This window comes from Azolla caroliniana, unplaced genomic scaffold (assembly GCF_043228905.1).
Source record: "Azolla caroliniana isolate FFs.n. ecotype wild unplaced genomic scaffold, voAzoCaro1.0.p SCAF_20, whole genome shotgun sequence".
NCBI lineage: Eukaryota > Viridiplantae > Streptophyta > Polypodiopsida > Salviniales > Salviniaceae > Azolla > Azolla caroliniana.
Genome location: NW_028230455.1, coordinates 15,448,023 through 15,470,013, shown reverse-complemented (window position 1 = coordinate 15,470,013; position 21,991 = coordinate 15,448,023). Strand labels below are relative to the sequence as shown.

Genomic DNA, 21,991 nt, shown 5'->3' with positions numbered 1-21,991 from the left:
CCGATTCTTGCGTTCAGCTACACCATTCTGTTGCGGTGTGCGTCGGCAAGTGAATTCTCGTTGAATTCCTTCTTGTCGATGGTATTCCGTGAACGCATCGGAGATGTATTCCTTTCCTCTGTTTGACCGAAGACATCGTACATGGCGGTTGGTTGTCTATTCAACTTCGCTTGTGAATTTTTGGAGGTGTGAAAACATTTCCCTCCTCATCCTTATGGCAAAGATCCATGTGTATTTAGAGAAGTCGTCGATGAAGGCAACTTAGTACCGTCATCCTCCGAATGTGGTCATCTGTGATGGTCCCAACACATCCGAGTGGACTACGTCCAATAGGCCTTTGCTCACATTCCTCTCCTTCGGGAATGGGTGCCGATGTTGCTTGCCGAATTGGCATGCTCCACATACTCCTTCAATTTCTTTCTCTTTGAACGTCTAAAGTCCAATGACGACTCCTTTCGATTGCATCGCCTTGAGTTGTTTGAGATTGATATGGCCGATTCTTTTATGCCATAGCTCTATGTCGGTGTCGGCTTTAAGGCCCTTTGCAAACATGTTTGGTTTTACCTCGTTCAATTCGAGGATAAACATTCATCCTTCCCTTCGACCATGAGCAATTAGTCGGTGTTCCTTCTCGATGAAACAACCACCTTGGTTGAATCGAACTTGCAACCCTTGCTCCACAATTTGGCCGACCGAGACCAAATTCCTTGTTATGGTGGGTACATGCAAGACATTTTTTATACAAGTTTGTTCACCTTCTTTCCCGAATAGGACATTGCCGACATGCTGAATTGGATGAGTGGTGTCATCTCTGTTTTCGACATAGTCGGGTCGATCCGGCTCTCGTATGTCTCGGAACCATTCTTGATGAGACGTCATATGGTTCGAAGCACCGGAGGCACTAGTCGAAGTAGAAGCCGACATAGAATTTTCTCTATGTCTAATCATGAACATTCCACCATGGTTGTCATAGTCGGAGTTGGTGGCATAATTGGTTAGTTGACAACTTGTGGAAGCCGACTCACGCTTCATCTTTTGACACTCTTCTTCATGGTGGCCGATTTTGCCGCAATATCCACATTCGATTGAGTTTTGTTAGCTTGGACTGGCATGAAAGCTCCCCCTTCTTCCGAATGTTCCTCGATTGTTGCCGTTTTCTTGCCGAAATTGGGGGTTGTTTTCATAGGTTGGAGCTCGTCCGCCTCGTCCTTGGCCAAATCGACCTCTTCTTGCTCGACCACGTAATCTTCCTCCATCCAAGTGTGTGTAGAGCATGTGGCATTCCGAGGCATTACTCTTAGTTCAAACATGATTTTCTTCAACCAATAGCATTGATTGAAGACCGAATAAAGAAGGAGGATTCTCCCTTCCTAGAACGGCGGTTCTCATCGCGCCCAACCGTGGTGCGAGGCCGCCTTGAGGCATATTTGTACCATCTCATCATCATCCACATTGACGCCTATTTAGCCGAGCAAGTCACAAAGCTCCTTGATATTCAAGGTGTAGCTCGTGATGGACATGTCCCATTGTTGGATGTTGTTCAACTCTTGGCGGAGTTGATTTCATGCCGTCGTATTGGTTGAGAATATCTTCTTGAGATTCTCCAAAGCTTCCTTTGGCATCTTGGCTTCTCGAATTTAGCCACGCATGTGGTCATGAACACATGTCGCCAAGCAATACATCACTCGGCTTGCGGCTTGCTCTCATGTTAAGTATTCAAGAGTCGTTGGGTTGGGTCAATTTTCTTGTGCTCCTTTGATGTAGCTCCAATAACCTTGGCCGAAAAGGTATTGGTGCATCTTGTACTCCCAAGATGCAAAGTTGTTTCTATCCAACTTCTTGCTAGGGAGAGCGCTCCCCATTTGAGTGTTCATTCTGTCGATGTAGTTTTCTTTCTTCTTTTCCTTCTCTTTCAAATACGAGCTATGTAGTGGCACTACGATAGCGATGATCTGGATTTCTTTGAATTGTCAGCGTAGACACAACACAGGCGGATGGGCTAGATCGAGCTACCAAAGCGCTCCGATACCATGTAAATAATCGTGGTATGATTTTTTGAAGCGGAATAGGTTAGAGATGTGTTTTGTGTGTGTGTGTGTGTATGTTTGAGAAGAGGAGAGAGACACAAGAAAGATAGAAAGTAGAATACTCAAGAAGATGTATATTACAAAGGAGATTAACCGACACATTACAAAGTAGGAGGAGGGTGCTTTATATAGTCACCCTCTCTCTTCATTAACTATCGAAGCTCATCGGTCATGGGGAATGTGGAAACTCATTAGTTATGTGTCATAGAATATGATTCTATGACACATAGTTAATGTGTAGAGAGTAGTGTTGTGACTTTTGACCTTTGAGTGTTCATACACTCTCAAGGGTGTGTTCACACAATAGACTAGGTTGAGCTTGATTCTCAACAATTCATACTATGGTCGTAACCAATACGGCTAGAGCCGGATAGTTGTGGAGCCGATCAAGAGCCAAAGATGAAAAGTAACACATGTAAATTATTAGATAGAGAGTAGTCCTTAATGTTTTTACGTTGTCGAGGTTTTCCTCGCGGATGCGTGGAATGAGGTGGGACCTCAGGGGTCCTGTACAGAAGAGCAAGAGAGAAAGGACAAGAGACCCACTACGTGCGAACGTAGAATCACAGGGACACGGCCCTTCGACACAAAGACGCGAGTGGGACAGCGACACAGAGAGACACGAATGTATGTATGTATTAACAAAGACAACAACAAGAACACGGAAGCAACAAAAACACGAAGTCGGTTACAACCGAACATGCCGGCGAACAGATGCCGATGCCTGTTCGTAAACGCACAGAAAGACAGGAGCAGGTTGGAGGTGCTGCCGGAAGCACTCGGGCATTCCTCAGAGCAGCGCGAGCCTCCCGAAACCTGCACAGAAGGAAGCTATGGAGTTTGCGAACCAGAGAGAGAGAGAGAGAAGCCTTCGCACCAAACCGACAGCACTTCGTCCTCGACTCTCCGCGATCCCATCCCCCTTCTCGTCTCCCTCCTTTTATAGGCAAGGAAGGAGCCGTTTCCCCTTTACTTCCTACCCACTAAATCTACCTGCCTAGGATCTTCTATGGACAACATTCGAGAAGCGCCGGTTCCTACGCTCCTGTGCACCGATTCCGCTTGCGGACGGTTTTCTTCACGATATCCGCCCCCACCTAACCGTGCATCCACCGGCATGCGCCAAATTGAGTTGGGACGGAGAAAACCTGTCCAGCCTTCATTCCTCACCCGTCGGTTCTTCCTCGGTTTCGGATCGTTCGTCATCACGGTCCAGGTCAACCGGATCCGACTCGTCGTCGTGACTCTTCTTGAACGCTTTGATCCACTTCCCCGCTACCGGTATTGCCATTCTCGTACCGTCGAGTTCCGCCAGATGGTACGTCCCGTTGTCGTTGGCGCTTTGTACCACGTAAGGCCCGAACCACCTTCTTGCGAACTTCCGTGTCGCTCGGTGCTGGTTGTCAAGGCTGTTGTCGTAGACTAGCACCCAGTCGCCTTCCTCGATCTTCTTCGGTCGGAGCCGGTGCGTTCCGTTTGAACCGGGCTTTGTTCCTCGTCCTTGCCACCCGAAGCTTTTCCGCAGCCTGCTCCACATCCTCCGGTCTTCGCTCGAGCTGTCGTATATGAGCCGCCAGCAGTTCCTCCCGGCTCATCTCGTCTCTCCAGTCCACGGTTGCCCACGAGGATATCGTACGTTCCATTGGCATGATCGGCTTCTGCCCAAACATGAGCTCTGCCGGCATGAATCCGGTTACCGAACTGTGCGTAGTTCGGTCCGCCCACAACGCGTAAGGCAACAGTCGCGGCCAGTTCCCGACTTGTCCTCCGCATGCCCGAACTAACGCCTTGACGATCGGTCCGTGTCCGCGCTCCACCTTCCCATTTGCCTCCGGGTTGTACACAGTGGTAAGCGAGAGCTTGACTCCTAGCCGGTCGAACAGCTCCTCGGCCTCTTCGGCGTCCAACTCCCCGCGATCAGCCACGATCTTCCCAACGCACCCGTACCGGCATATCACGTCCTCGATCAGGAACCGACACACGGCCGCGGTCGTTTTGTTTTGAAGGGCCCGGCCTTCCATCTGGTTCGTCAGATCTTCCCGAGCCAGGACCAGATACCGCATCTGTCCTACGCCCATCGGCATCGTCACCAGATCTACCATCCATTTGAAGTGGATGGTCGGAGGGTACGTAGGGTACGTAGGGTACGTAGGGTGAAGCTCGTCCCGATGCCGGACTATGGAGTGCATCTGACAGCTCTCGCAAGTTGTCACGAACCGATGCACGTCCCGGTACAGTCCCGGCCACCAGTACTTCCCCTTTATCTTCTCGAACGTGGCCCACGTTCCACGGTGTCCAGCCCAAGGGCTGTCGTGGTAGCCCGTCAGCAGCTCCTCCTGTTCTTCTTTCATTGCCACCACCCGGAGCGGGACGCCGTTCCTCTTCTTCGGGTGCTTCCATAAGTATCCGTCCCGGAGAAAGAACCGGTAAGCTTTCTTCCGGATCCAGTTGGCCTCGTCCATCGTCCACGACGCATCCGGCGTCATCGTCCTCAAAAATCCACCGATCTGGAGCCACTAGCCGTCGTACTTGCTCTCATTGAAGTCGTTAAGTGCCGGAGTGCTCGTCCCATCGGTCGTTACGTACGCTGCCTCGAAGAAGTCCACGCCGACTTCTTCGTCCTCCGAAACCATGTCGCCCTCGTCATCAAACCTCGCCCTCGAAAGCATGTCGGCCATGGCGTTGTCTTTTCCGGAAATGTGTCGTATTTCCGGGTCCAGGGACTTGATGTACGCTATCCACCTGAGCATCGCCAGGTCCGGTGTCGCGCATCCGGAAACCATGCCGAGAATTGGCAGGCAATCCCTCTCGATAATCACTTCCGTCCCGATCAGGTAGTCTTTGTCGGCCTTTACTGCCGAAACGATACCCCAGAGTTCGCGTTTAACCTGAGCGTACCCTCGCTGTCGCTCACTGAGGACCTTCGCGCCGAATCGGATCGGGAACCGAATGCTGCCCCCGTCTTCTTGGTTGACGACCCATCCGACCCCGGTCGGACTCGTATCCACCGTTATGTATACAGGGGTACCCTTCTCGTAGACAGCCTTCCGGAGCGCCGGTGCTGCCGCAAGAGCTTCCTTCAGCTTCCGGACCGACTCCGTGTGCTCGTCTCGCCACTCGAATTTTCGCCCTTTCTTCAGCAACCCGTATAGTGGCTCCGCAGCGTGGGGGTAATGCGGGATCCATATGTGGTAGAACGCGCATGCCCCCAGGAACCTCCAAACTTCTGTAACCGAGCTACAGTCGGTCTTCATCGCGGAGATGGCTTCTACCTTTGCCGGAGACGGCTTCCGGCCATAGGGTCCACATAGGTGTCCGACCACCAGGATTTCCGATTGCCCAAAGGCCGATTTCTCCCCGGAGAAGGTGAGCCTCGCATCCTCTAGCCTTTGTAGCACCTTCTCGCAGTCGTCGATGTGTGTTGCCACGAATCGCCGGCATCCGTCCGGCCCGAGTGTTTCGTCCTTCTCTTCCATCGGGCACCCCTTGATCGGGATGTCGTCTAGAAACGGCATGGTGATGTCCGGGATGCAATCCCTCAGTACCTTGTTCATTGCATTCACCATGTGGGCCACCGAGTTGGTCCCTCCTTGTGGTAGGGTACACATCCGCACTAGGCCGAGGGGAGTTCGCATCGTCATGATGTCTCTACTTTCCACGACTAGCTGGAACTGGTCGTACCCCGAGTATAGATCACCGACCGAGTAAATCGACCTTCCGGCGAAGGCCTCCGCGAACTCGTCTATGGTCGGTCCGATTCCTGCGTTCTGAATGGTCACTCTGTTGACCGGCTGCAGGTCTTAAATGAAGCGCATCGTTCCGTTTTTCTTTGGTACGGTAAACCATCGGTTCGAGTATGGGGCACTCGACGGTTCGAGAATACCCATATCTACTTTCTGCCTCAATAGCTCTATCAACTTCGGGATGTGAGCTCTCGGTACCGGAATCGGCTTGAGATTCCACGGCACATGCGGTACCGTGAATATCACCATCGGCTCCACGATCGTCGGGTCTATGCACCCGATCTCTTCCGGTGAGAATGCGAAGGCTTTCCCGTGCCTTCCGAGCATTCTCTGAAACCGTTCTTCCTCCGCCGGCAGTAGGAACCCGCCCCCACCGATCCTGAGCTCCCGCAGTGTCCTGTCGGTGAAGGTGTGTCCTATGCAGGCCGGATCTCGTAAACTGGGGTCCGACGCCACCCCTCTGATTCGGGACTCGCTGCCCTCCGGTAAGGGTGCCGCGACCGGCCTTACCTTCCGATCCACAGTCTTGTACTTCGTGCTAACTCGGGCCATCCGATCCGACTCGAGCTCCTGACTGAAGTCCGCGATGACTTCGTACATCTCTTCGGAACATACCGGTATCATCCGGTCTTCGTTAAGGTCTTCTCCGGCTACCTTCCTCAGCATCCCCAAGGTGTCGTCGAAGGAGACCGCCTCCACGGCTCCGCTGATTTCCTCGTCCGGCCCGAGAACTCCGCACGCTCGAAGTCGCTCCTCCGCCCTTGCCCTTTCTCGGCCAACGATGCCGACTATCATACATCCCCCGTCGTCGGAGAAGCAAAATTTCCTGCTTATCGTACAAGGTTTCTTCGGTTTCGGTTCTATCGTACAGCTGTGGGGTCTTTCCCGAGTGTCCGGACTGTCTCGGCCCCACGCCTTGGCAGCCCTCTCTAAAAATCCTCCCGGTTCTCGCCACCGAGGGATTCGCGGTTCCGCTTGTGGTTCGGTCGCACCGTCAGAAATTAGACCGAATGGCGCCCGTCCTGGCTTTTGACCCTCGCGTAGGCTGAACCGTTGTCCATCACTTTGGTCTCCATCCGCGCCGCCGTGATGTATGGTTCCCCTAATATGACCGGGTGCGAGGACGTCTCCTGTACGAAGAAGTGCTGGTCAATCTCGACGTCGCCGATCTTGACTCGCACGTTCGGGCAGGCCCCATGCAGTTCCTCGGTGGCGCGCGTCGCCGCCCGTATCTTCCACCCGTGCTTGGTGTTGATCGGCCATTTTCCCTTCTTATAGAAGTCCATGGACATCAGGTTTATTTCCGAACCGTGGTCCACCAGTGCCACAACCGGTTCCTGAACATCTCTGATCTTTACCAGGGTCTCCGTGGTCGCTCGGGCCCAGTGTGGCCTCGAATAGTGGCTCTCCGCCCACTCATCTTCCAGCGCCATGTCGTCGATGTGCGTCGTCCGCACCTCCACCAGTCTTTCCGGTTCCGTCTCCGTCGACAGCCTCTTCCGTTTCACCAAGTCCACAATGGAGTCGTGGAACTCCTTCTTGGCGATCCCTAGCACCTCCCGTAATGACAGCTCCACTTTGCTGTCGAGGATCCATTCTTCTAGGACCATTCGTAGGTCCGTGGTCCTTTCTATTTCCGTCCCCAGTCGGTATCCGCCCTTCCTGGGGTTATCTTGCGCGTTGGACCCACCGGCTTCGTTCCGTCATTGCCCGAATCGGGTCTCGTATCGTTGTGAGGGCCCGGCCGCTCCGGCTTTCCCCACCCGTTTGTCTTCAACTAGAGCCTCGTAGTTTCGGCAGGCGGCTTCTACAAAGCCCGTCTTCTCCTCGACCGGATCGCTCCACCCGGTTATTTCCCGGACCCGTCTCTCAGCGTGGTTCGTTTCATCTTTCCTTAGCCGTGCGCTGGCAAGACCTTCCAGCATTGCCGACCAGAATCCGTCTTTGCCCTCCTTTCGGGCCTCGTTGCCCCCGACCCGAATGCCGGCCGACGCCGAGTAGTGGATGGCCTCCACCTATCGGGCCGCTGCCTCTTCCATTAGTCTCTTCATACCTCCTCGCCCGTCGTTTCGGTTCAAGGCCCTCCTGGTGTCGCCGGCGTGCACCCGGCCTTCCCACAGGTACACCACCCGGTTCCTCAACGCCTCTTCGAAATCGCCGCAGTCCTTCCGAATGTGGCCGACCTCGTCGCACCACATGCACCTGTTCCCCGCTGCCGGCCGTCGGTCACGAGCCGGTTCGCCGCCTTCCCTTCGAGTCTGGGCGATCTGGAGATCCTTTATCGCCCGCGTCAACTCCTCCAGCGCTGCTCCTCCGGACGAGCCATTGACCATGCCGGTCGAAGCCGAACCGGTTTCGAGCCATTCCCGAGTTTCTTCCCTTCGCACTTGCGGTGCTGGTTCAAGCCTCCTTGCTATGACAGAGCCCGCACCGGCCGCCCCGTTGTCAGCCCATTCTCGTCGTTTGTCGAAACGGCCACAGACTCTCTTAACCGCAGCCCAGTCAGTTGTCAGCCCGTCTTCGGTTTCCAACAAGGAGCCGACTTGATCTCTGTCCCACTCGTCCACCGACTTGACGAACAATAGGACCCGGCTCGTATCCAGAATGGTTCGGTCAAGCGCCGAAAGGCGCGCAAAGCGTTCTTCGAACTCCCGGAGGAGTGCCGACACGTTTCTTCCCTTGCCGGGGGACTCCACCCATTCCATGAAGTCCCGTTTCGAAAGCCGGAGCGCGTCGTCCAGCCCGTATTTTTCTAGGAGTCGGCCTTCGAACTCCTCCCAGGTACGGCTCTCCGCCCGCACCTCGAGCACCTCCGCATGGATGCTCGGCATCGCCACTCGAGGAAACCCGGCAAGACGCCTCTCTTCCGGAATGTCCCGCATCAGCATTTCTGCTCCGTAGGACGCCAAATACTTCGTGGCATCCTTTCCGCTGAACCGGCCGATCGTACCGACGACCGCCTCAATGGCTCTGTCGAGGGCGCCGGTGCCCTCGCGTGCACTCAATATCCGATCCACGGCTGAAGCCATGGCCTCTGCAAGATCCGACCCCTTCATCTTCTGCTCTTCTGCCGCCTCCTTCACGTCGGGTTCACCAAGATGTCGAGGTTTTCCTCGCGGATGCGTGGAATGAGGCGGGACCTCAGGGGTCCTGTACCGAAGAGCAAGAGAGAAAGGACAAGAGACCCACTACGTGCGAACGTAGAATCACAGGGACACGGCCCTTCGACACAAAGACGCGAGTGGGACAGCGACACAGAGAGACACGAATGTATGTATGTATTAACAAAGACAACAACAAGAACACGGAAGCAACAAAAACACGAAGTCGGTTACAACCGAACAGGCCGGCGAACAGATGCCGATGCCTGTTCGTAAACGCACAGAAAGACAGGAGCAGGTTGGAGGTGCTGCCGGAAGCACTCGGGCATTCCTCAGAGCAGCGCGAGCCTCCCGAAACTTGCACAGAAGGAAGCTATGGAGTTTGCGAACCAGAGAGAGAGAGAGAGAAGCCTTCGCACCAAACCGACAGCACTTCGTCCTCAACTCTCCGCGATCCCATCCCCCTTCTCGTCTCCCTCCTTTTATAGGCAAGGAAGGAGCCATTTCCCCTTTACTTCTTACCCACTAAATCTACCTGCCTAGGATCTTCTATGGACAACATTCGAGAAGTGCCGGTTCCTACGCTCCTGTGCACCGATTCCGCTTGTGGACGGTTTTCTTCACGACAACATTCTTTTGTAACTGTTTCTTTTGTAACCGTTTCATGCTTCCTATAAAAAGTGGCATATAACCTTGTAAATAGAGTCCGTCTGTAAAGATTAGTTGCCATAATACAAATCTTAAGTTATGTATCTCTATGTCCATACTCTGAGTTTCATTTTCCATATATTGTGTACTGTGTAAGCCAATCGGTTGTAGCTGACTTAGACTGAGAACAGTTGATCAAGTATCCTATGTCCTCTGTGTGAGTTTACCTTTGCCTACATTTGTGTGAAGTGCACCGTAAGCAGTGCAACCTAGTCCGTGTTACCCATCCCTCCGACCACAAGACCTTGATCGGGGTACTTAAGGATTAAGTATCCAACCCGTGTATACAGGGATGGTATAATAGTAGTCTAAAACTCGAGTATATTCCTCTGAAAGTTCTACTCGTGATCTTACTTTTGGGACGAGGGTTATTTTCCATTCAACTTTTACTATTGACTATACGATGATCGGACCATTGTAACCAAAGTTCACAACTACTACTACCTATTCATCTTACACATCTATTCTCGACTTTTTGAATTTTGAATTTTACTCAATTCTTATAAGTTAGTGGGTTTATATCTTCATTTCAACCACCTCCTGGTCAAGAACCTCAACAATTCCACACATGCACACAATATATGTATTGTGACAAATTATTCCGAAAACTCTCTTTCTATTGAGCAAATGGGCATTGTCACAAACTCTACTAGCTTATAGTGGCAATCCTCACTTTGTTATGCCATAAACAAAATATTCATAGAATTGAAAGTGAAAATAATGGCATGGTAGGCAAATAACTTGAAACTTGAGATACACATTCTTGTTTGACATGTGGCACCAAATAACAATGCCAAATTACAGTTATTGAGAATGATAATTTCTAGATACATAGAGAAAATATAAGGAAGTGGATATGCTACCTCTTATAACAAGTGATGTCCGTAAAAGGATTTTGACGGTCTATTCAACAAACACCACCTTAAGTTCAACCTCATCGAATTGGCCTACCAATATTAAGATGGTCATTAATTTAGGGATGTAGTCACCAATATCAAGTTCTTCCTCTAATAGAAACTTCTTTTCATTTGGCAATTCCAACGTAATAGGTCTAATGTTGACCATTGTGCATTGATGAAGATTGCTTGACTAGATTGTTCAAAAACTATCCATAAATAATTATCCCCAAGCTTTCACCACTACACCAAATTCAATTTAGGCTTGTCATTCAAATATTTTCCTATATTTCTAGTTCTTTCCGTATAACAGCTTAAAATATTGTTTCATGTGAAACAAGCCCATTTATCTATGTAAAATAGTAGTGCCAATATGTATATCCAATTTATTTTGCAAGAGCTTTGTTTCTACGACTTGAAATGAAATTTGGATATATAGAACTTATTGATATACTTACTCTTAAAAAATTCAAATGAAAAATATAGCTTTTGATGTTGTAGTAATACTTCATAACATGAAACTCACACATTGCTCGTTCTTGTTTATTAGATGACATGATTAGTAATGATAATGGCATCACTTGTAATGAGGATTGTACATAATGAGTTTGGAAAATAATGTATGATCATGTTTGTCAATATTTAAATTTGTAATTTGTAATTTTTTTGCCTAAATTGAGCAATTTTGAGATAAATCAACCATGTAAAGAATTTTGGTTCATTTTTGTAATTAGTTCAAAACCTTAAACTTTTGATCTTTCAATTTATATTAATTCTCAATCTTTTTTGAGGAAAACAAAAAGGTCTATTTGAATAGGGTGGGGGGTTGGCCAACTATTGCAGTTATGCTAGGTGCAAGGCACAACCAAGTGGGGGAATGTATGTTGGTTATCATGGTAGGCCCCAATTGACATATACAAACATCAAGATGCAGGAATGATAAAGACACAAGAGATCTCGTTTTCCACCACCGACAATATTCGCTCAACTCACATCAATGCCAAAGCTCAAGTTGTGTTGGCATTGGTCAGCCCAATAACGTGGAATCTTTGGAAACAACATTGTAAACGGGTCTTCTCCAATCAAACTATGCACCAGGCGATGTTATTGCAGGAGATATGGACTGAAGTTGTAGTCATGCTAAAGAGCCAATACAATGGTATCACGAGCGGAACCGATGGAGGTGAAAGACAACAATTAGCCTTCATCCAACAATGGTCGTCCTCTCCCTTTCTTGAGTCAGTGGCTTCCACATAAGATAGAACTATTGAGTCCCATCTGGATTTGTATATAACATTCTTAGCTATAAAATTTTATGACTAATGGAAAGAGTTTAGTTTTTGGAAAAATAAAATGGTATATTCGTAAAGTAATCTAGGGTATTCTTAGCTATAAAATTTTATGACTAATGGAAAGAGTTTAGTTTTTGGAAAAATAAAATGGTATATTCGTAAAGTAATCCAGGGTTTCTAATAATGTCATTTCTAGTTAATGCTTTATACATATGCAAACGGTGTTTTTTGTAATAGGGCAAAAAACCAAGAATTTTGTTGCAATAAAAGGGAACCTTCCCTTTCTTACCTTTTATGTGAAACTTTAAACTCTTTAACATTGCAATTACGTTATAAGCCATCCCTTATATCTTCATATATGTAATTTGCTAAAAGTTTTGGAACACTCGAAAAAAAATGCACACATGTGCAACACTTAGCATGGTCTCTTCCTTTGGAGTGGTCCAATCATAATAGTTGGCTAAGAAAATATCTATAATTAGAGCCCCCCTCATTCTTGTCTAGTTGTGCATCATTTTGGTCGTCGAGTTTCCCTCTTTCTAGCGTGCTCTTCGTGGCATTGTAGTTTTCATGATTTCTTTCAATACTTCTTATAGTTCTTGTTCATAGCTTTCAAGCATTTTGTTTGTATGATTCATCTCAATAACCTTATTGAGTGTTATGCCACCACCTATACCCATGTCTCACCACGTTCTCCCAAACTCTTCATCAAATATGACTCTATCTACCACCTAATTTCACAAAATGTTGTTATTGTCACCTCATTAATAAATATGGTCACAACTAATCCACAAGATTCTCACATCCCCAACAAAGCCGATGTAAAACTATGAGCCATAATGGGCTAGATGGATATATGTAGATCTATATATTCACATATCTATTCATTTTTTTCCGTAAATTCTTTATAATTTTTTAAAAGTAGAGACATATTAATCACAAAAAGCAAAAATTTGAACACCAGCTTCAAAGGGGGGGGGGAGAGGAGATGGTGTCATAATTTTTATATTCCAAAATCTATTGGTGAAACCTTGAGTATCAAAGTCGCACATTCTTCTAAAATGTTAACTATTCATCCAATATTCTTTTACCACTTCTATATGCGTGAATATGGGTTCACTTGATCATTTGATTAGATCACGATCTTTGGGTGTTGTAGGTTAATGATTTAGACTCCACCCTAGCAAGTTGTGTCAATTGCTAAACATCGAGTGCGTATGGAGGAAAAGCACCTCTTGATGTAACTAGGAGGAAGCTAAGGTAGAGTTTATCATTGGCCAAATTTGTTAAATATGCAGAGACCTTGAAAACCGTTAACTATATAAGAACTACAATATATTTTTGTTTTAGTTGAAAATGATAGTCGTAGACTTAGTATTACATAAAACAAATTTTTCAAAAATCATGTTTTCTACATTTCATAAATGTTATTGAATATCTTTCGCTTTCATACATGAAGCACTTCAAGTATGGATATTTTCTTTAAACTTGCATGATTATAGGTACACTTTCAAATTATAAGTTGGGATGTATAATAACTCAAAAGAAAAAAACGCGACTACTCACACATGAGATTTACAACTCTATAGATATATTGGCATCATCTTAAGGCAATGCCATTTAATTCAACCCTTGAGGTTATTAAAAATAAAGATGAAACCATGTTATTTAGGATCAAATTGTTATTGCACACTATTAAAACTTAAAATAGTGACATAAATTTAGTTTGTAGCTAACATGGATCAAGTTGTTCCAACACACAAGGTGCCACATGCCTAACATAATTGGAACACTACGTTACAATATCCAAAGATTTTGGAGGGTACAAACCAACTTAATACATGTAGCCAATGCAATGAATAAAATCTTTGAACATTAGTGTCCAAATAGATGAATTACCTTATACATCCAAGGAAAAGGATTTTACTGTGTCATCCAAAATAACTAATGGATATTTGAGTGACTTGTGTCATTGGAATTAAAAATGGTAGAACACTAAAGAATAAAGTGATGTTTGCAATGCTACTACAACAAAACCATAGTTGGGACGGTTGAGGAGAAGACTGCCGAACATGCAATGTGAAACATATGGATAAGTCAAGATGCATTTTGCACTTTTTGTAACCACCCAAACATACGTTGATTTTAACTAGATTTTGACATGAATCTTGGAATTTGATGCATTTGCTTGCATCTAGAATTTTGACCACAATATTTTGTAATTGACATTTGAAACGTGGTAGGCCCAACTTGGAAGGTTTGAATACTAGTTTTCAACAATGTGATAATAAAAACGATTTGCTTACAACACAATTTGGTACATCAATAACTTAACTTGGACGTAACGTTTATTTTTGTCAAGTGGTTAGGATATGTGTTTCATAGTGCATCATACTGCTGGAGTTTGGAAAGAATAATACAAAGTACATCTCAACCTTTTTAGCATGTATGGGGTGGAATAGCCCACGGAGTAAAAAGTCATTAGTGAAACAAAATTATTATGCTGAAAAGAAGCTTATTCCAGGATATATATATAGACACATACTTTTGAATTAGATAAAAATTGTATAACAAACTTGGATCATGTCAAAGGAGGGTTTGCGTGGGTGGTATGTAGATCATATACAGCAATATATGGAAGAAGAACGGACCCAATCCAAAGCTGGCCATCTCGTTCTTCAACTTCGCTAGCATACTTTACAACACTACCATGGGTATCCTCCAGTAATAGTGTCATATGGGCACCCCCATGCGAATCAACATTGGTAGTAGTAGAGACATGATTGAAGGTGTATTTTGCGAGGATACCATGTGGTTTGCCATTGAAAATTCGATAGAGGTATTTAAAGGGAATTGGCAATTGTAGAAAAGCACGCCGCAATGTTGGAAATGCAGCCGACAACATATTAATGACATTTCGACGACAATGCATGGCTACCCACACATCACCCGCCATGTTCACACGCACATTGTCTGGGTAACCAGGTAACATCGCGAGCAACTCTTTGTCCCCTACCTTGTCCCCAGATATCCAATATCGCAACAACCTACAAGAAGGTGCAAGAAGGAAAATTAAATTAGTAGAATCCAGTAACACGAAACTTATGATACAGAGAAAGTAACATGAAATTAACGACTGAAACTTCAATTGCTTGATAGAGACAATAAATAAGATTTGAACATGTATTGTTTGGTAAAAGAAGATAGATTTCTTGTGTTTATTGAATGCAACAATAGGTTTCTTGTATTTATTGAATACAATAAGTGTTGGTATGTTAAAGACATAAATTTCTTGGCTGGAGTTCAAGATTATAAAAAATGGAATCAAAAGACAATTATCTAGTAGCTAGCTAGCTAAAAACAACTTCTATGTATTTGTTGCTCTATATATCTAGAACGTTGACAATGGTAGCCCTGCCATGTACTGCGTTGTTGAAAGATAATATATATAGCTTGACAAAACAAGAGTGGCCTCCTATTTCTTTGTCCATATCCACAAGGTTTGACAATATGTGTGTGGGCCTCCTTGTGGGGGATGAATATGGTAGCCGAAAAAGAAAAAAGAAAAAGAAAAAAGGGCTATGCACTCATTTCAATAATCCCTTTTTGTGTCCATTCTTTATTTGTCATGTTCTTTCTTTCTCATAAGTATAAGTATGCAAAACAAATGACAAATGGTGCACATCTTAAGGCCACTTTCAAAAATCAAGTTAGGAAATTGCATCACTTTCTTCCAAAGGCAGCCCAGCCCTTCTTCATTGGACAAAAGCCTTAACGGGTGTTCAACATTTCACGTGCCCACCACGCACACACCACCGTGGTGAAAAGCATTCTCTCGCATACCTCTCTTTAACATTGTAAGATTTCTCTCTCCTCTCTTGACACGAATAATTGATCAAAACAAAGTGGCCTCTCCCCCTCGAAAAGACTACTCTACTCAGGGTATGCATACACAAACTAGTAGGGCGTCGGGGACTTTTACTTCAGTAGAAATGTCCAAACAACATCATAAGCTTCGGTTTTTATGGAAGCTTTGAATTACATCGGCTTCTGCAAGATATGTACACCGAATGAACCTTGAGAACCGTTTATAACACTTGCTTGACAAAAACACAAACACGTGGGGACCAAAACCAAACCAATGTGTTTGGTATGCAAGCCATATTCCGAATGTGGTGATCGCCCCTCCCATGAAGGAAGGATCATGGAGGCACAAGTGTCAAACATCCATCCTTGTAAGAATGTAGGTAGACCAATATTGGTATTGGCCAGTTTACAATGGATGGGCATGGCCACGGAGTTTTTAAAAACGTCGATGAAGATCGATCAGCCATATAACCCTAAACAGAGTAAAACCGAGGCACTATTGCCAAGGGCTGGGGTGTCCCTTCTGTGTGTCTTGTGAAGACATGTCCCTCCCAAAAACTCAACAGCTCTTCTCTGTACATGAACTCAGTCTTGGAGAAGAGAGGAAGGAAGGCATTTTCTCAACAAAATCATCTTGGATGCACAAGAACAAGACCAAGACCAAGAACAAGAACAAGAACAAGAACAGACCAAGAAGAGAGGAGCCGCAAGGATTACCTGCCGGGAACCGATTCCGCAATAATGAGGAAGGACTGATCTTTGCTAAGCGAGATGCCATTGGGGAACTGCAACCCCGACAGGATGACACTGCTCTTCCCTGTTGCAGGATCATATCTTATAACTCTCCCTGAGTCGTCCCCAGACAGTACCAGCAGGAAGAAGTTCCTGCACCACCGAACTGCAACGTATTATTTTGATTGCATAATAATCCCAGCCCAAAAGAAGCAAAGCTAATTGATGTAGTAAGTAGATAAGATATCTGAGAGCTGCCCTAAACCTTCTCTGATACTTGGAGCTGCTGTCCGTGAAGTAGACGGAGCCGTCCGATGCAACATCGAGGTCGTTGGTAAAGCGCAATGGCACTCCCTCCACTTCATTCACGAGCATTGTGGCCTGGCCTCCCTCTGGGCCTACGCGCATCAGCCCTAGATATGCATCAGCTATGTAGAGATCCCCTGTTCTCCTATCGAATCTCAGCCCCAATGGCCTCCCACAAATATGCTCGTTCTTTGGGTTTCCACCCTCACACACACCCACGGATCTACTTTGCAACACATTGTTCAGAAACGTTTTGCAGGTAAGCAAACAAATGAGATTTAGGTCCACGGTTTGAATGATGATTGAATTTCGACAAAAAAAAAAAAAAAGTACCTGTTTGGAGATGTGTGTGCGAATTCTTCCCATTTCTTGTGTTGTGCATTCCATCTCATGATGCGGCCGTCTGCGACACCTACGTAAGGTCCATTCCCATTAGGATCCATAGCTAAGCTTTCAGGGCCCATTAGGCCGGGATCGAGGTACCATTTCCGGGCTTGGCGAAGTTTATCGTCGGAATCTCGCAGATGGCTGAGGCTGAGCAAGGAGGAGAGGGTGTAATGGGGTTGTAGTTTCACGAGTGTGGTCTTGAATGTGGGGTCATTTCCGATGATGCTGAGGCGGAAGGGGTCAAGTGCTAACAGCAATGAGGCCGCCGCCACCGCCACCACCGCTACCATGAAGCTGCCACCAAAAACTGTAGTCATCGATGTAGAAGAGGAAGAGGATTGAGCTCCTCCTCTTCTTTTGTTCCTCATCTTCGCGGAGAAGGAGGTTTTGAATGTCTGCATAGAAGAAGAAGAAGAAGAAAGAAGAGTTTTGAGACTAGAGGTATAGATAGATGAGAAGAGCAAAGAAGAAGAAAAAGAACAGAAATGAAAAGGGAGGTTTACTACTTTGTCTACCTAATAATAATAATAATAGTATAAACAGTAAAGATCGATGGATGACTGATGAACACTAATCTCGTTTTTCTCCTTGCTCTTTATATCCCTCGGCCGACTGATGCTGCTGCTGTTGATTTCCTCTTATTAGTCCACTTCCACCAAATGATGGAAAGACAACCAAAACCAACGCCTTCCTTAATTTTAAATGCACGCACGCACGCACCACTCCACTACATTTCTCAACACCTTTTTCTCGTGTTCTTCTTGTCTTAAGTACACATTCATACATATATGCCTGCCAAATCTGCAGTCGGGAGGAGGGGAAGTGAAAAGGAAGCCCTCTTTTGGGGTGGGGGGTGTCTCTTTCACTTTCTCTCAAGATATAATTTCTTCTTGTTTGGTCTGTCTTCTAGATCATTTTGGTCCTCTCAAAAGACAGTTAATATATATATATTTCATCACAGCAAAAGCAACGCAACCATTACGTATATCATCATCATCATCATCATCATCATCATCATCATCATCATCATCATCTGTGTGTGTGTGTGTGTGTTTGTGTACAAAAAAGAGTAGATTTGCATGGCACCACCTCTAGGCTCTTGTATCTACCTCCCGTTACCCCTATACATTTTATTCAAATTATACTGTATACATATGTATGGTATGGACCATGGTATGTATGTATGTATGTAAATTCCAAACTTCAGTCCGTGGTAGGTACACTTGTTGAGATAGATTGGCGGCAGCCTAGGTTTTGCTTTCCCTGAGTTGCGGTGGGTTGTTTTGTCTTTTTGAGAGAAAGAAACTCCTCTTTCCAACCAATGCCAAACCTTCGTTTCCTATCATTTTCTTAAGGTTGGTTGGTCTTGTCTTCTCTTTACCATTCATCTTCTTGCACAATATCCCTCACATGGATTAGTTAAAACCTTCTTCTTTTTTGACTCTCTTGAAAAATTGACCAGACATGTATAGAATACTATTAACTTTATAACCCACAATGTTTCACAGGCAAATAATTCTAAACCATCAATTTTGTGGATTGATACAACTTTGACTCAAGTTGGCAATGATGACATATTAATAATATCCACAAGTGTCCAATTATCATACAAATGCACCTCCCTATCTTTGTGTAGGTGAGCCATTCTAAAATATATTAAAAGAAAAAAGTGAAAAAGGGACACAAATATATATACATATGTGTGTGTGTGTTTGGGGGGGGGGGGGGGTTTAGAGAGAGAGAGAGAGAGAGAGAGAGAGAGAGAGAGAGAGAGATGTTATTGTTGAGACTCCATAGAGAGGCCAAATTGGACCCATGGGACTTATAGACCGAATGCCCATGAAATTGAGACTCCATAGAGAGGCCAAATTTGACCTATGGGACTTGGAGCCGAATGCCCATGAAATTGAATGAGAGATTGCATCCGAAAATGTTGTGTCTAAGAGAGAGAGAAAGAAAGAAAGAAAGAAAGAAAGAAAGATATATTAACGTCTTCTAAGGCCAAATTTGGCCCATGAGACAATTGGTTTACAACAAAAGAGTATTTATCCAGTCATCATAACTAAAATAAAATTAAGTAAAAAATAGAACTTAAACTAAAAGAGTTCTAGTAGTGTACAATATGTAGTATACTGGAAAGTGACTATACACTAAGCCTAATTTTATTTCTACCCAAGCCTCTCGAAAAGAAGTGGGGGGTTCAAAGGGTCTTGATGTGGGTACTAATTGTTGCTAAGTGAAGTATGTGTGTGAGTTCTGTATAGAGGTTCTCTAAAGGTAGGGAAGAATCAAGAGAGGAGAGATGGGCTTGAACATGTTGGGAGTAGATGTCAAAGAGCTCATGCGTGAAATGTATTGTGGTGTGATGGTTTGGTTGACTAGAGTTGGTGGCGTTGGAAGTGTCACATTTTAGCTCAAAGTATAGGAAGTTATGGTCTTCATCAATAGGACATGGGGCCACCCAGAAGGAGTTAATCATGTGGGTAGCGTCAGGGCGTCCTATTAGGCAATCAACAATGAACCAATGCCTCATTTTCAAATTATTTTTGGGTTCTTGAGGTATTGGGGGCTATGGTTCAATTGGAATATGTGGAATGCCTTCATTTTTTATTCACAAGTTAGGGTGAGAAAATATGTTTTAAAATTAAAAGTTCTTTTGTGGCAATTGACAATGCTAGAGAAGTCATGAAATCTCAACCAAGAAGAGAGAGAATGTTGTCCTAGGAGTATGGACCGGAGGGTTAATATGTACAAGGACGAGTCGGGGAATAATATTAGCATAATTAAGGAACGGACGGATCCAGAATAGTTGTACCGATCCGGATCCGGACCGATTGATAGCCGATAGCTAGTAAGGCATCGTTTTGTATTTTCAACCGGGTGCCTATAAAAGGATCCGGGAATTGATGTAATTAACAACGGAAGCAATACAAGTTGAGCGTTCTAATTTAATTTAATTCTATTGTGTCTCTTGTCTATTTGTCGTTCTGTGCTTTCATTCGTAATCTTACGTGTGTTTTCATTAATCGGTTGTGTATTAACCATCCAGAGAGTATCCGGAAATACCCGGATTGGAATCGGATCTGTGTCGCATAACATCATTCCCTTAACCACCCCTTTGGTGAAGTGTCCGGAACGTGAGAGAGAGAGGGGGGGGGGGGGGGGGGAGAGGGAGGGAGAACTATAGAAACGTGAGAGAGAGAGGGAGGGAGGTTTCCAAACCAGTTTCCAAGCCGGTTTGGAAACCGGTTTATAAGCTGTTTACCAAACCAGTTTAGGGATCGGTTTGGTTCGGGTTTGAGAACCCCTAAACCGGTTTAGGCTTAACCGGTTTGGCTTGGATCAGGCCAAACCGGCTAAGCCTAAACCGAACCGTTGCCGATTCCTACCCACGAGCGTGCCATGTGTTGGCCTAGGAGTATGGACCGGAGTGTTAATATGTAAAAGGAAAATTCGGGGAATAATATTAGCATAATTATTAAAAAATATTATCGGAACGGACGGATCTAGAATAGTTGTACCGATCCAGATTCGGATCGATTGATAGCCGGTAGCCGGTAAGGCACCGTTTTGTATTTCCAACCGGATGCCTATAAAAGGATTGAGAATCGATGTAATTAATAGCAGATGTAATACAAGTTGAGCGTTCTAATTTAATTTTATTGTGTCTCTTGACTATTTTCCATTCTACACTTTTATTCGTAATCTTACGCATGTTTTCATTAATTGGTTGTGTATTAACCATCCGGAGAGTATTCAGAAATACCTGGACTGGAATTAGATTTGTGTCGAATAACATCATTCCTTTAACCACCCCTTTGGTGAAGTGTCCGAAATGGACACCCCTGTGTTTGTGGCTATGCCCAACCCAGAGTAAACAGAGAACTCTACAAGGTCACATATCATCATATTCGACTTTTGAATTGGTGTGTAGGGTGGCATTGAGTTTGGAGTCGTCGTAGTCTTTAGATCCCTAGATAGACAGAAGGGTTCTATACTTTGTAGTAAGTTAGTCATGGTGGTGTTTTTTCTTTCATAATGAAATCCATTATTTACGAAAAGAAAAAAGAGAGAGATTTATTGTAACAAGTGCATATTCAGGTTTTCTATTGACTTTACATGATGTCCCTCTAATAGGTAGGGAGAGGAGACTAAGAAGTTGTTAACAAGTGGATTTTACATACAATCAATATAATTGTATGTTTTTATCGGATAAAAGCAAGAGAGATTTATTGTCCATAGAGAGGCCGATATTGACCCATGGAACTTAATAGTACACAAGTTTGTTTGTTTTTTTAGAATTGCTTCCATTAGTTATAAAATTTTACAAATGAGAATGTTATATACAAATCCCTACAGGGATGCGATAGTTCCATTTTATGTGGATGCCCACTGACTCAAGAAAGGAAGAGGACAACCATTGTTGGATGAAGGCTAATAGTTGTCTTTCAACTCCATCGGATCCGCCCATGAGGCCATCGTATTGGCTCTTTAGAGTGGCTACAACATCACTCCATATCTCTTGCAATAACATTACTCGATGCATGGTTTTGTGGGAGAAGACCTGTCTACACTGATGTTTCCATAGAATCCAAAGTGTTATTGGGCTGACCAATTCCAACACAACTTGAGCTTTGGCATTAATAGGAGTTTAGTGGATATTGTAGATGGTGGACAAAAATAGTACACAAGTTTTCTTGATGTATCAGTCCAAAGTAAGGATATCCCTAGTTCGAAGCACAACCTACACTAATGTCATCAATATGTTTTTCTTTTTTTCCAAAAATGTCATCAGTATGTTACTCAAGTTAATGTCATCATAGCATATATTAATCACATTATATATTGAGCATGTATAAAACAAGTGATATT

The 21,991-nt window shown here is 45.0% G+C and overlaps 1 protein-coding gene across 1 annotated transcript; it reads right to left on the bottom strand.

Moving 5' to 3' along the window:
• Positions 1–14,361: 14,361 nt before the first annotated feature.
• On the bottom strand, positions 14,362–17,464 carry LOC147851227 (protein STRICTOSIDINE SYNTHASE-LIKE 3-like). The gene is made up of 4 exons (XM_087336062.1): positions 17,066–17,464; positions 16,692–16,955; positions 16,412–16,579; positions 14,362–14,874 (listed from the first exon to the last, which is right to left on the bottom strand). The coding sequence occupies exons 1-4, from the start codon at positions 17,434–17,436 to the stop codon at positions 14,409–14,411; spliced, it is 1,269 nt and encodes a 422-aa protein (XP_087192188.1). The 5' UTR covers positions 17,437–17,464; the 3' UTR covers positions 14,362–14,408.
• Between the last annotated feature and the right edge of the window lie 4,527 nt (positions 17,465–21,991).

Excerpts from the sequence above, each read along its gene's own strand:
- LOC147851227 (XM_087336062.1), bottom strand. The coding sequence starts at position 17,436 with ATGACTACAGTTTTTGGTGGCAGCTTCATGGTAGCGGTGGTGGCGGTG. Across the intron at positions 16,956-17,065 it reads GCACACACATCTCCAAACAG|ATCCGTGGGTGTGTGTGAGG; the intron begins GTACTTTTTTTT and ends GTTGCAAAGTAG. Across the intron at positions 14,875-16,411 it reads GCGGAATCGGTTCCCGGCAG|GTTGTTGCGATATTGGATAT; the intron begins GTAATCCTTGCG and ends ACCTTCTTGTAG.